This window comes from Rattus norvegicus, chromosome 10, assembly GCF_036323735.1.
Source record: "Rattus norvegicus strain BN/NHsdMcwi chromosome 10, GRCr8, whole genome shotgun sequence".
In the NCBI taxonomy this organism is placed as follows: domain Eukaryota; kingdom Metazoa; phylum Chordata; class Mammalia; order Rodentia; family Muridae; genus Rattus; species Rattus norvegicus.
Window position 1 is genome coordinate 45,991,554 of NC_086028.1, and position 14,608 is coordinate 46,006,161.

At 43.7% G+C, this 14,608-nt stretch overlaps 1 protein-coding gene and 1 pseudogene across 6 annotated transcripts in view; both read left to right on the top strand.

Moving 5' to 3' along the window:
• Btf3-ps15 (basic transcription factor 3, pseudogene 15) lies at positions 9,899 to 10,763 on the top strand (annotated as a pseudogene).
• Dhrs7b (dehydrogenase/reductase 7B) overlaps positions 12,292 to 14,608 on the top strand; it is a 32,654-nt gene continuing 30,337 nt past the window's right edge. Inside the window, exon 1 of one of the 6 annotated variants that reach the window (XM_039085407.2) lies at positions 12,292 to 12,450. In XM_039085407.2, the coding sequence (XP_038941335.1) occupies positions 12,431 to 12,450 (20 nt within the window). In that variant the 5' untranslated portion in view covers positions 12,292 to 12,430. The remainder of the gene's footprint in view (positions 12,451 to 14,608) is intronic. The other 5 variants (XM_039085409.2, XM_039085405.2, XM_039085406.2 and 2 more) reach the window with 5 other exon arrangements.

The window sequence follows — 14,608 nt, forward strand, 5'->3', positions numbered from 1 at the left end:
TTTGCAGAGAACCTGAGTTCAATTCCCAGTACCTACATAGGTAACATTAGAAATTGTGCCTGGGTGTAGGTGGAGCTCACCTTTAGTCCCTGCACTAGGAAGAAGCAGGTAGATTTTTATGAGTTCAAGGTCAGCCTGATCTATATAGTGACTTCCAAAACAACTAAGGCCATATTCTGAGATCCTGTCTTTAAAAAATTAACATAGGTCTGGAGAGATGGCTCAGTGGTTAAGAGCATTGACTGCTCTTCCAGAGGTCATGAGTTCAAATCCCAGCAACCACATGGTGGTTCATAACCATCTGTAATAGAACCTGATGCTCTCTTCTGGTGTGTCTGAAGACAATGTCCTCATATAAATAAAGTAAATTTTAAAATAAATAATAAATAAATAAAAATGAAAGAAGTCACCGTGTCCTCAGGCTCCATGTACTTAGAATCCCACTGCTAGAGTGCAGTATTTTGCTTATTATCTTTGGCTTTGTCTTTATGCACATGATCACACCAATTACTGGGAAGAGTAAGGACCAAATATATGGTAGATAGTGTTGTCAAAGCCATTGACTTAAGGACTAATCATTTCCCTTGGACATAATGTGTATGTTGGGTCATGACAGTTTGGCTATATAAAGAGGTAAGATTTCTTTCTGTCTTTACAGTTATGTGAATAATTGCTTAATGCACACCACTTTTTTGTCTTGATGCTTAATTATTAACAAAACTGTTTGCTTTCTACTGTCACAGTCAGTTGATTAAGGTTAAAGTCCAGGGACTCTCCACCTCCCCCTTCTATGTGGGAATGGCAACAGTTAACAGGCCCCATCTTTTGAGTGTTCACTGCTGCTCTGATGATGATGACAGCTCAGAAAGTTGTGCTCTACAACAGCGTCTTAGAGTGCAACTACTTTTTCTTTTCTTTTCTTTTTTTTTTTTTTTTTTTGGAGCTGGGGACCAAACCCAGGGCCTTGTGCTTGCTAGACAAGCGCTCTATCATTGAGCTAAATCCCCAACCCCTAGTGCAACTACTTTTAATCCAATGCCACATACAATGGTGAATAGGGGATTTCCCTTAAAACTTCACCCTGAAAACCCAGTTTGCCTGTACCCACAAAACTAAATCAGGCTGCATTAACCTTCCATCTCTTGTACCTGAACATAAGTAGAATAGAACAGAACAGAGTCTAAGTTTAAAGATCATTAAAGGAAACGTTGGTTTTTTTTGTTTTGTTTTTAAGACAGGGTTTCGGGGTTGGGGATTTAGCTCAGTGGTAGAGTGCTTGCCTAGCAAGCGCAAGGCCCTGGGTTCAGTCCTCAGCTCTGGGAAAAAAAAAAAAAAAAAAGACAGGGTTTCACCGTGTAGCTTTGGCTGTCCTGGAACTCACTCTGTAGACCAGGCTGACCTCAAAACTCACAGAGATTTGCCCGCCTTTGCCTCCCAAGTGCTGGGATTAAAGATGTGTGCCACCACTGCTTGGCCAGGGAAACTTATTCTGTTGTTTAGAATGGGATGTACCTGCAGCCTAACATGGGTGGATTCCCCAGGTTGCTAACAAATTGCTAGGTACATTGTTCGGAGAGGCAGTGTATGTGTGTTGTACATCCAGGTAAGTGTTCAACACTGGCAAATGTATTAGTAGAAGATAGTGTCCAAAGGCCAGGTTGAGTCCCAGGTGGCTAACCCATTCCTGAAGCTTGTTTGTTCTCAATTTACCCAAGAAACTTTTCTCCTTGATTCCTTATGATGGTGGAAGGCAGAAGATCAGCACTTGGTACTGCTTGCTCCAGGGATTTTCGTCCAGCAGAATCTCTTCTGCCCTACTGTATGGAAGCACCACCTGTCAATAAAAGGCTGATTGGCCAATGAGCTGAGGCAGGAAATAGGAGGTGGGAGTTCCAGTAGGGAGGGAGAAACTCTGGGGTAGAGCCAGATGCAGGAGGAGATTCGCCCCAACTCTGAGGAGACAGGCATATGAAACTGAGAAGAGCTGCCCAGCTATGTGGACCTCACAGAAATAGAATAAACAGGTTAATTAAATTCTGAGCCCAGGGTTAGTTAGGAATGAGCCAAAGCTTGTGGCCTAGGCATTCATAAGTAATTAAGTCTCAGAGTCATTATTTCAGGAAGTGGGATACAGGCGGAAAAACCTGCGATTGCATTGTCCTGGGTTGTATAGTGCATAACTAAGGAAACATCTACTTACCCCTCAGTCTGATCTCACCAAGGTACACCTGAGAGGACCATGAATAGGCTTGCTTACAGAGCAATATGGTCAGGGGTTACAGGCAAGAGAGTTGGTGGCCTTAAAGCTGTCATATGGAAAGGACTGTTCTGTGCAGGGATGATGGCCAACCCATGGCCCCATAAATGGAGCTCCCCTCTCTTGGTTCTTACCTACCTGTATACTTCAGCCCTCCTCCCAGGCTCCAAGGGAAGAACCACATACAACTAGTTGTGAGGGTAGCTGGATACCAAGGTGAGGCTTCCACGATTTCCCACCCCTTCCTTTATGAATGGTCAGTTTCAAGCAGGCCCAGATGAACTCCTGAAGATGATAGCTTAAAGGATCATCAGTGCTTCACGCTGAAGAGGAGCATAGAGCTAGGTAGGGCAGAACTAATCTCTCTCATTTGGTCCCTAAAGCTGTTACATCTCCTGTGACCTCAGTAGAGAATGTGATCACTAATCCTGTTTGTCTACTTTGACTGCATCTGAAATGAACTGGGACCCAAACTGCTAGGCACCGGAGGGATTCTCCTTAATCAGGTTATTGGAAGCAGGGAGACCCACACCTTCTGATGGCAACCCAGATAAAAGAACTTAGAAGAAGGAAGCTTTGCTTTTCTGCCTGCTTGCCTTTTACTCTTGCTGGCAAGTTTGTGCTGTTGCTGGGGCTGGTGCTAAGTCCAACTTCCTTAAGATTCCAATGTAAACTGAAAACCAGCAGCTCTCTAGGAATCCTCCAAGAACCCCAGAACCAGATTGAGACTGCTGAGGCAGCCAGTTTCATGGACTGAACTAGCAGATTTTGGCTGTTCCACAGTGAGAAGGACTTTGTAGGACTATCTGGAGTGTATCCTGTAAGGTAATCTAATAAAGTGTGTGTGTGTCTGTGTGTGTGTGTGTCTGTGTCTGTGTGTGTGCACCACACACACAGAATCCATAAATATGTATATATACATATAGGTATATATATTCTATCAACTTTCTATCTAGATTTTTATATATAGTTTTGTTTTCTATGTATATATAAAATATTGTGCTCTGTTCCTTTGGAGAAACCTAACTGACAGAATATCCATGAAACTTCATAGCTTACTAGTCCAGGACCAAGCAAATGTCCCCTGGCCATTGTCAGGCCATTGACCTGAGTCTCTCTCTCTCTCTCTCTCTCTCTCTCTCTCTCTCTCTCTCTCTCTCTCTTCCCAATGGCAGCTGTTGTTGAAGGATCACCTGTCAATGGACTCAGAAAGAGATACATTGTCTAAGCTTATTATAGAGAAGAGGTCCTAAGCAAGCAAGAGAGGGAGGGAGAGGAAAGGCACCATAGGGAAGAAGTACTAACATTCTAACATTACTCCCTTTTTCCAGTCTGGGATTGAGAGATGTTTACTTAGTTTTTCAATTGCATTATATCCACATAGGACATTAAAAAAAACTTTTTATTGATTCTTTGTGAGTTTCACATCATGCAGCCCAGTCCCACTCATCTCCCAGTCTCCTCATATCTACCCTCCCCCCCCCAATAAATAACATACAAACATCACAAAACAAAGCATAGGCAACATCTTGCCGTACATGCTGTAATATGTCACAGTGTCCCACAGTACATCCCTCTGTCCATACATCTCCACTTGCTAATGTTCATTGCAATGTGCCATTGGTTTGGTTTGAGGTCTCTGGCTTCTGTGACCCCTCAGTTTTGGATCCTCACCAGGACTCCTCTGGGTTATCCTGTTGTTGCCCTGTGTCGTGGAGATTCTGCAGTTCTGGATCATCTGAACTGGCCCTTTCACATGTCCCATCCTGTCAGGGTCCAGCCTCGACACAGGATCGGACTTCTCAACTGGAAGCAGGAATATCTGGAAGGCGCATAATAAACAGACAACTTTTGGGAACAAACTGACAGCCAATTTTTCAAGGCTTAAAGTTTCTCTCTCTCTCTCTCTCTCTCTCTCTCTCTCTCTCTCTCTCTCTCTCTCTCACACACACACACACACACACACACACACACTTCTCACACTCTCACATTCTCTCCACCCTATACACACCTCATATGCACCTCACTCTCTCATCTTTCTCTTGCCCCAGTGTTTTACTGCTACTCCAAAAGCAGGTAGAAAAAAAGACATTATAAAATCACTGTCAAATCAAATTCAAAAGAATAACAACATCCCACAAAGAAGAATTACAATTGTTCCCCAAAGTTTCAAGCTCCCCCTATCCTCAGGTCTGTGGCCAAAGAAATATTAGTTGCAAATTTATCATTATTTAGACTTTAACCTTTGACTTATTATACTTCAGAGCTCAGAGCTCCGAGGTCAGCTACTTGCATTTTCCTGTGACGCTCTATGATAAATGACATAGGCAAAGCTGCTAGGCACTGGCCAGAAAGAATTGTTTTTTTTTAAACTTTTTCTTTTTTTTTCTTTTTTTTTCTCCCCCCCCCCCCAGCTGGGGACGGAACCCAGGGCCTTGCCCGGCAAGCACTCTACTGCTGAGCTAAATCCCCAACCCAGAAAGAATTGTTAACCCTTAACTCAGCAGTTCTGCTTCTGCTTCTGCACACAATGACTCTACTAAGAGTCCCAGTGTTTTTGACTTAGTTTTACTAGTATATAATTTTATGCATTCTATACTTGCTTATCCAGGAACCACTTTCAAATATTGTGCAAAACTTATTTCATAACTTCACTAGTTTTTTTTTCCTTTCTCAGGGTCCCAATGTTGGCTTTTTCATTTTCTAATAATTTCTTCAATCTTTCTTTGCAAGTCAAACATTAATCTGGAACTACCATTGTGCAGTTATTACATCGTTTCCAAGATGAGAACACATGGCATGCACCTGGGCCATTAGGGCTGTGCTGTGCGGTGCCCCTATGCCTCAATTTTTAATTACTTAAGAATCATTACATCAAGGAACATCTAGTTTCACAGAATTCACCAAAGCAGAAGAAGGGAGTAGGAAAGTCAGATTTAATAGAATAATTATGCACACCAAAGCCAACTGAAAAGCAGTCATGCACAAATGAAATCTATACAGCTGGTGTCCAGGGCTAAGGTTAGGAGAAATGGGAACAACTGTTGTTTACAAAGAGCTGCCCCAGGCTACTGAGATGTTTCCATCCCAGCCTACTGCGGACAGTCCCTTATTTCAGATGGTGGGTCCACTGGAGGGATGTGTCTTCTGCTTCTCAGGGTCCCAGATGCCATCCTTTTTTTTTACAAGGAGCTGCCACGGGGCTTCTGAGATGTCTCTATCCTGGCTGCTGCAGGCAGTCCCTGTCATGGTAAGCTATCCCCAGCACCAACCAGTCACAGATGATGAAGATTTTGGGGTGGGGCAACTAAGTAAAAATCTTGGCTCTGCATCTGGGTGGTGGCTGAGCTGGTTAGCCTGCAGCCTCTTCCTTATCAGCACCACCAGGGTACTCTCTCAATCACTGCTCTGACTAAGCTACCCAATGCTGCTGCTTGCAGGAGACAGGGTCAGCAATTCCACTCTCATGTCCTAGAACCGACTCACCTGCACCCATGCCTCCACAGTCAGCTCCATTGTGCTGCCCAGTCAAGGCCGGAGGCCCATTCTCCCAAGTGGCAAGGGGCTAAGCCAGCCCTACTGCTCTTGCAGCCTCAGGGCTGGCTCACTGTGCCTTTGCCATAAGGGCCAGTTCCACAGTGTTACTCACAAAAGGTACAGGGCTGGTGAGAGGCAGGGCTAACTCTCCTGTTCTCATGACTTCAAATTCAGCTCTCCCGACTACCCAGAGGACATTTTTTGACATTTCCTTGTGCTCCCCCCCCATATTTTCATTTATTGTTTGGTGAACATTTCCCACATACTCCCTCGAATTCGAGAAAGAGAGCACACTTATGGCTGAGGCTGTGAAAGCCTCTACATTTTGTCTATTTCGAACCTTTTAAACTTAACCTGTTTCTACTATGGCAGTAAGCCTGGAGCATGAACACAATCTTTCCTATTTTAGTTGACACAAATCATCATCTCTAATACAATATTTCCAACCTTCCCAATGCTACAACACTGACATACAATACACACATCATTCATCATGGATATACCAATAGATTTCCCCATGTCAGGCAGTAAGCATAAGGCTTTCTATTTTGGAGACCCACTCCTGCAAGATGGTCTATTTGATACTGAATTTGGGCTAGACTCTCTGCAGTCCATTTTATAGCCCTGGCACTTTCTTTTTCTTTGTAGATATTTATCTTATTTTCTGTGTATGAGTATTTTGCTTCATGTATTTCTGCACACCATATATGCATGCCTGGTATAGGTCAGAAGAGGACAACAGATGCCCCAGAACTAGAGTTGTGGATGGTTGTGAATCACCCTATGGTGCTGAGAACTGAACTGAGGTCCTCTGCAAGAGCAAGGGCCATATCTCCTACTACCCTAACAGACTTTTATTACAGAAACAGTTGTTACATATCCTAGAGAGGTAGTGCCTTTCCAAAAAACCGAAAGAGGGAATATTTAAAAAGCCTGCTGCCTACAAATCAAATAGAGGTCTTGTTTTTTGTTTTTTTATTTTAAGAATTTATTTTACGTATATGAGTATGTGATTGTTGTCTTCAGACACACCAGAAGAGGGCTCCAGATCCCATTAATAGATGGCTGCAAGCCACTATGTGGTTGCTGGGATTTGAACTCAGAACCTGCTGGGAAGAGCAGTCAGTGCTCTTAACCGCTGAGCCATCTCTCCAGCCCCAAATAGAGATCTTGTAATCAATCCCCCGAGCGGTGGGATTAAAGGCATGCACCACCACCATCTGGCATACACACTGCTTCTGCTGAACACCTGAGTTCAGTTCCTCACTCACATGTGGCAACTCCAGCTCCTGGGTATCCAATGACCTTTTCAGATCTTTGAGGGTGCTGTACTTATATACATATCCCCACACAGAGACACACAAACATACATGGAATAAAAGTAAAATGTTTTAAAAGGAATGAAGGAAGATGGGTTAGCACTATCAGGAAACAAAGGAAAAAGGTTGTGGCAAGACGTTTTTGAGAGTGGCAAGAATCACTATGGGTAATTCCACTGAATAATTAGCTTAGAACTTCCAGCAGACTCCCCACCCAGGGAGTTCAGTCCCTTTCACAGCATAGACAAAAAGGGAATAGTTGAGCCCCAGGTTAGATATGTGAATTAGGGCCTTCTGGGAAGGAGGGTTACTATTTTAGGTTAATCAGAAATGGTTGGGCTGGAGAGATGGTTCAGAGGTTGAGAGCACTGATTGCTCTTCCAGAGGTCCTGAGTTCAATTCCCAGCAACCACATGGTGTCTCACAACAATCTGTAATGAGATCTGATACCCTCTTCTGTTGTGTCTGAAGACAACTACAGTGTAGCCATAATAAATAAAATAAATAAATCTTTAATAAAAAAAAGAAAAGAAAAGAAATGGTCTATGCAGCCAGGAAGCGGTGGTGCATGCCTAATTCCAGTATTGGGGAGGTTAGGGTTAGAGTTGTTGGTCTACAGAGTAAGTTCTAAGACAGCCAAGAGCAACAGTGAGAAACTGTCTTAAAACAGCAGCAGCAGCAGCAGCAGCAGCAGCAGCAGCAGCAGCAGCAGCAGCAGCAGCAGCAGCAGCAGCAGCAACAGCAGCAACAAAAGAAATGGTCTATGCAACTTAGTATATTTCTCAATTCCCTTTTCTAGGCTGATTATTAACAGCTGATGGAAGTCCAAAGGGACAAAACCTGTGAAGCTGAGACATCTGTTGCACACACTGCACACCTCTTTAGTTTCAGGACAAAGAAGCAGCTCCAGGCTTGACTGACACATTTTTCTGTTTTTAGTTATTTTTCAGGACCTGGATTTAATCTTTTGATTCACATAACTTCTAAGCTCATTAGATGTGAAAACGTTATCCTTTAAGCATCTAGGACCCTAACCTTCTCTCTTTCTGCTCTCTTAGCTACATCTAAAAGTTGTCTCTTGGGGTTGGGGAGGGGTCTGGATGAATGGCTCAGTAGTTAAGAGCACCGGCTGCTCTTCCAGAGGACCCAGTTTAAATTCCCAGTACTCACAAGGCCGCTCACACTCATCTGTAACTCCAGTCTCAGTATATGTGATGCCCTCTTCTGGAGACCCTGGGCGCCCAGCACACAATTGGTGCATAGATATACATGTAGGTTAGGTAGTCGTACATAGAAAGATTTTTTAAAGAAAAGTTCAGTCTCTTAATAAAAATGTATGCCTTTAACTTTTCATTCTTGCGCTAGGGATAAAACTGAGGGCACTGCACATGCTTACAAGTACTCCACCATTGTGCTATATTCCTAGCCCAAAGCTACAGCTTTCTGACAGAAACCTGGACTTCTAAGTACCGTAAGATTCTGAATCCTATTTCCATTTTTCGTTTAAGGTGGCTGCTTCCTTGGACAATACTTTGGCAGGGGGATTTTATGCCTTTTTGCCATCAGCAGATAGATGTGGAAGGCTGTACGTTCCACTTGTCCTTCACTGACACCTAGAGGAACTCCTTGTTACTATTTGGTATAAATGGAAGCCCAGACTTCTTCTTCTTTTTTTTTTTTTTTAAAGATTTATTCATTTATTATATATAAGTACACTGTAGCTGTCTTCAGATACACCAGAAGAGGGCATCAGATCTCTTTACAGATGGTTGTGAGCCACCATGTGGTTGCTGGGAATTGAACTCAGGACCTCTGGAAGAGCAGTCAGTGCTCTTAACCACTGAGCCATCTCTCCAGCCCGAAGCCCAGACTTCTAATAAGTCTCCATTAACACTGCCTTGGCTGGGAGGGGAAAGAGTATCTATTTATTGCTCCCTGCATGGCCTCTTTCCACATGTGAGAAATGGTCTTGTCAGTAAGGAGTGATGGAAACCCCAACTCACTCCTTGGCTTCGGCTTACATCACACAGAGAAGGGAGGGGTGACTCCTTACACTTAAGTACGAGTGGAAGCCTAGGTTCCCTTGTTGGCCCACTGACCCTTCTGGACAAGAGCATCTTTACTCCTCACTGGGACTGCAAGTCCCAGCTCAGCAATGTCCTTCTCTGGGACTACACTAGTGGAAGAGGGGATGATGCATGAGTGGCTCCCTAGGCTTGCTTTCTATTCAGCAAACATGGAGGAGGGCTGAAGGCTTTTTTCTCTGGTTTTGGAAGAGTCGAACTGTTGTTGTCTGGAAGTTGTCTTTCTTTCTAAACTGCTGATTTCCTGGTTTTATGAGAGCTAGAACAGAGTTTTTCTTTCAGCTTGTGTTTGTTACCTTTCTAAGTAGCTTATACCTCCAGTATCTATCTATCTATCTATCTATCTATCTATCTATCTATCTATCTATCTATCTATCTATCTATCTATCTAATATTCCCAGGTGCACAGGAGGCAGAAGCAGGAGGATGACTTGAGTCCATTGAGTCCAGGTTGGACATCTTAGGAAGATCCTATCTCTCAAAATGAAAGTAAGAAAACAAACAAAAGAGCCGGAGAGATGACTCAGCAGTTAAGAGCACTGACTGCTCTTCTAGAGGTCCTGAGTTCAAATCCCAGCAACCACATGGTGGCTCATAACCATCTGTAATGGGATCTGGTGCCCTCTTCTGGTGTGTCTGAAGACTGTGACAGTGTACTTATATATAATAAATAAATCTTAAAAAAGAAAACAACCCTCTAGCTGCCATCTTGCGTCCCCGCGTGTGTGCGCCTTATCTCAGCTGGTCTGCCCGAGACCCCCTGAGCGTGAACCTTAGTCCCCCGCGAGGCCCCATTTCCACTCCGACAAGATGAAAGAAACGATCATGAACCAGGAAAAACTCGCCAAACTGCAGGCACAAGGGCGCATGGGTGGGAAAGGAACTGCTCGTAGAAAGGAGAAGGTGGTTCCCAGAACAGCCACAGCAGACGATAAAAAACTGCAGTTCTCCTTAAAGAAGTTAGGGGTAAACAGTATCTCTGGTATTGAAGAGGTGAACGTGTTTACAAACCAAGGAACAGTGATCCACTTTAACAACCCTAAAGTCCAGGCGTCTCTGGCAGCAAACACCTTCCCCATGACAGGCCACGCCGAGACAAAGCAGCTGACAGAAATGCTTCCCAGCATCCTCAAACAGCTTGGCGCAGACGGTCTGACCAGTCTGAGGAGACCGGCTGAAGCTCGGCCCAAACAATCTGTGGATGGAAAAGCACCACTTGCTACTGGAGAGGATGATGATGATGAAGTTCCAGATCTGGTGGAGAATTTTGATGAAGCTTCTAAGAACGAGGCAAACTGAGTTGAAACGACTTCTGAAGAAGGTGACACTTGGCAGAAGTTACAACAGGAGTTGCTGCTTTATATCATGACTGCTTTTAAAAAATTTTTTGTTTATTATTGATCTGATAAAATCTAGATCTCTAATATTTTTAAGCCCAAGCCCCCTGGACACTGCAGCTCTTTTTAGTTTCGCTCAAGCCTAATTCATTCTTTGCAGCAAATTAAGCTGAAGATGCCTGGCAATAAAGTTTGGAAAAGGTTAATGAAATTCTTTGACTAGTAAAAAGAAAAAAGAAAACAAACTTGTAAGGATTTTAATACAAACACAATTGATTAGGAAAGATGGCTGTGAAATGACATACACAGCTATTTGCATTGTGATCAGGAGATGACAAAGGGGAGGCTAGAGAGAACGGAGGGGAGTGTGCTCAAAGTACACTATAAACCTTAGGAAAATATCTATGCAATCTCATCCCATCTATAGTAAATATACAACAATGAACATAAAATAAATTTGCTTGGAGGGCAATATTGACACGTCTTTAATCCCAGCACTCAGGAGGTAGAGTCAGGTAGATCTCTGAGGCCAGCCTGGTCTATAGAGTGAATTCTAGGACAGCTGGGGCTACACAGAGAACCCCTTTCTTGAAAAACTAAAACTAAAAAAAAATTTGCAAACTTTGTATCTTTTGAAATGAAATTTATTTCCAGCTATGTGCATTACAAACTTCATTGCATTTTTTCTCTCTTAATTATTTTGCTGTTGTTATTATTACTTGAGGCACGGTCTCTCTCTCTCTCTCTCTCTCTCTCTCTCTCTCTCTCTCTCTCTCTCTGTAGCCCTGACCACCCTGAAACTTGCTATGTAAACCAGGATAGTCTTTTTATTTTTTAAGATTTATTTTATTTATATGAGCACACACTGTAGCTGTCAGATACACCAGGAGAAGTCATTGTATCCCATTACAGATGGCTGTGAGCCACCATGTGGTGCAGGGAATTGAACTCAGGACCTCTGGAAGAGCTGTCAGTGCTCTTAATCGCTGAGCCATCTCTCCAGCCCCACCAGGTTAGCCTTCAACTCACAGCACTTGGGAGGCAAATACCAGCGGATCTCTGTGACTTCAAGGTCAGCCTGGTTTAAAGAGCAAGTTTCAAGACAGCCAAGGCTACACGAAGAAAACACAGGTTTTAAGAAAACCAAAAAGGGGGGCGGAGGAGGGGGAAGAAAGAAGAAAAAACTTCCTATACTTAGCACTATTAGTAGTACTAAATTGGGGTTGGGGATTTAGCTCAGTGGTAGAGCGCTTGCCTAGCAAGAGCAAGGCCCTGGGTTCAGTCCCCAGCTCCGAAAAAAAAATAGTACTAATATTATAATAGTGCTATATTCTAATATAATAATAGTAGAATACTACGTTCCTAGTTGTGTTAAATGTGGCTACTTGTTGGAAGAAAAAGTAACTACTTATGTCTAGGTCTGTTTCTAAACTCCTTTAAAAACAAACAAACAAACAAACAAACAAAAAAACCCGTACCCCCTCTTCTCATCTATGTAACAACATCACATTGCTGTTTATAATAATCTTGGCAGCGATAGCATTTAATTTTGCTTTTTGAACAGTGTCATGTAGACTAGCCCGAAGGAAACCTTGTATTCCTGAGCTGCCTCCTTTCATCTCTCAAGTACTGAGATAACAGCAAAAGCCATCACACTCAGCTTTGCAGAGCAAATAGTTTTTCTGAAAACCGATGGAACCCAAAACACTACTAAGAATTTCCTCCGGAAGATTTAAGGTAAAGGACTTAAGCAGGCTGACGTCACTTAGACCACAGACTAAACCCTTCTGATGTTGGGCGCATCTCCAAAGCGCATGTGTCCCCCAAGTGTTGTGATTGGACGGAGTTTAGCTGCATTACGTCAAGTCCGAGGCGGGAGCATGAAGTTGATTGACCATGATTTCTCCGTCCTCTAGGTAAAGGTTAAGAATGTAGCAACCTCTTTGTGAGGGGGAACGAAGAGGACTGTGCCCTGTCTAGAGATGTAGCTCGCGGTACATCTGATTTGAGTGACTGAGTGAGGTGGGGCCCGATGTGGGGAGGCAATGGACCTTGATGGCTTCCGGTTTCCCGCGGCGGCCCACTGTAAAGGAAGCAGGGTTTAGGCACCGGGACTGGATGTTGACCGGGCACGCTCATTGCGGAGGTCGCCTGGTCTGCGTGTGTGCGTGTCAGGGTCTGCGAGGGGTACCTGCGCCCAGAGCGCGTTAGGTCGGGTGTGCACAGCTACAGCGGCGTGATCCCAGAACTGGAGCGCCCGGGTTTGTGGCACTCCTGCCCGGGGATGGTTAGAAGATCTGGATTTTCTTAAGGGCAAGCAAGATACTGACTCCGGAACATCCCTGAAAAATAGCTTTCTTAGATTAGACACTCTTCCAAGCCTAACAGTGCCGGTTAGTCCGTGAACTTTGGGCAGATATCTTAAACATTCAGCGACCGTTTCTTAAGTTAAAACCTTAGAAATATGGCAGTAATGAAGTGTAAATAAGGTTTTGCTTGCAAGGGCTTAGCTAGTGGCTGCACGTACTCAGGTACTCAGGTACTCACGAACTGCAGGTACTCAACACATGGTACACATAAATTTCTCTTCACTTCATTAGCCTTTAGTATAGTGATTTGAGAGTTAGTACATACTCCTTTCCACACAAACACAACCTTGCACTATCTCTCAGGTGGGTATTTAATTTTATTATTTTTCTCTTTGGGCGATATTTTATTAAATGTCTTTACAGGGCAACAGCTAGCCCCCAGACGTAGCTGCTAAGACTCTGTAGGCACATGCCAGATGGCTCTGGCTTCCCACACCTTTGTGTTGAGATGGGGGTGGTGGGCAGGATCTCACCTACAGGATCCAGGAGGCTCACATGGTCAGGCAGAGGCTTCTTAGGGCTGATCTTTTTTTTTTTTTTCCTTCAATGTGTTGCCTTATTCAGTTTGCTCCAAGGGCAGAATCAATAGTAGGGATCACAAACATTATTTTGAGTGGCTCACAAGCCTGATCAGTAAAACCTAAAAAACAGGAAGTGTTACACAAGTTGCAAATAAAGTCTCTTGGAGTTCATTGGCATGATAGCAGTGTAAGGGCGGTAAATGCAACAGGTGTTAACATCTCACACAGGACTTGGAACCTGCTCACTTCTGGACAATTCTGGGACCCTTGTTGCAAACCCTGCAGATATCAATGCTGATTTTCTTTGATATGAAATATGACATTACACAACTCTTCCTAAGCCTTACACTTGTTGCACTCGAGTGGTTCCTATTCCTATGGCGCTGGCGTATACAGTCAGGATCTCCACTATCTGCTTAGTTTCTAAAGTCATTCAGGCCTCCTTCAGCCAGTCCTGTGCCACTCTTCTGGACTCCCCTTTTAGCTCCTTAGGGCTGATCTCAACTTGGGTCTCAGGGCTGCATGATCTTTATTTACTTCAGTGCCCAGCACATCCTGTCTGAGCAACACACAGTGTAGGCAATGTCAATATGGTAATTAATAGTCTCCACTGTGGATATCCACAAACTTCACTGGCCCTCTGTCCTTAGAGCTTCCCATATACCACAGCCTTGGCCCTTCTCTCATAATGAACGCTAACATACCATAGCGGGCCCTTTGAGCAACAATTCTCCCCTAGAAGTTTATAACCTAGAGATTTCAGGTTGGTATCTTTGTGCTTCAAAGGTACGCATACTTCCTACTTTTAGTGGAATTGCCTGTAAAGACTTTTCTTTTTCTTTTTCTTTTTTTTTTTTTTTTGGAGCTGGGAACCGAACCCAGGGCCTTGAGCTAAATCCCCAACCCCAAGACTTTTCTATCTTGTCACCCCGTAGGGGTAGTGGAAAGCTTTAGAGAAGTAGCAGGTGTCAAGGGGACCCTTTAGTGATACAGCCATCAAGATCTTGTTTTAGAAGTGCAGGAATTAACTGGAGTACCTACACTGTCTGCCTATTAGATACCCACTTTCCTCATGACAACAGAGTAAACTCAGTAGTATCTCCATATGTCAGATGAGTCCTGGAAGCTAAACTGTAGCAAATTAATGAGGGAGGCAGGCTTTTAGATACATTCCTCTGTGCAAA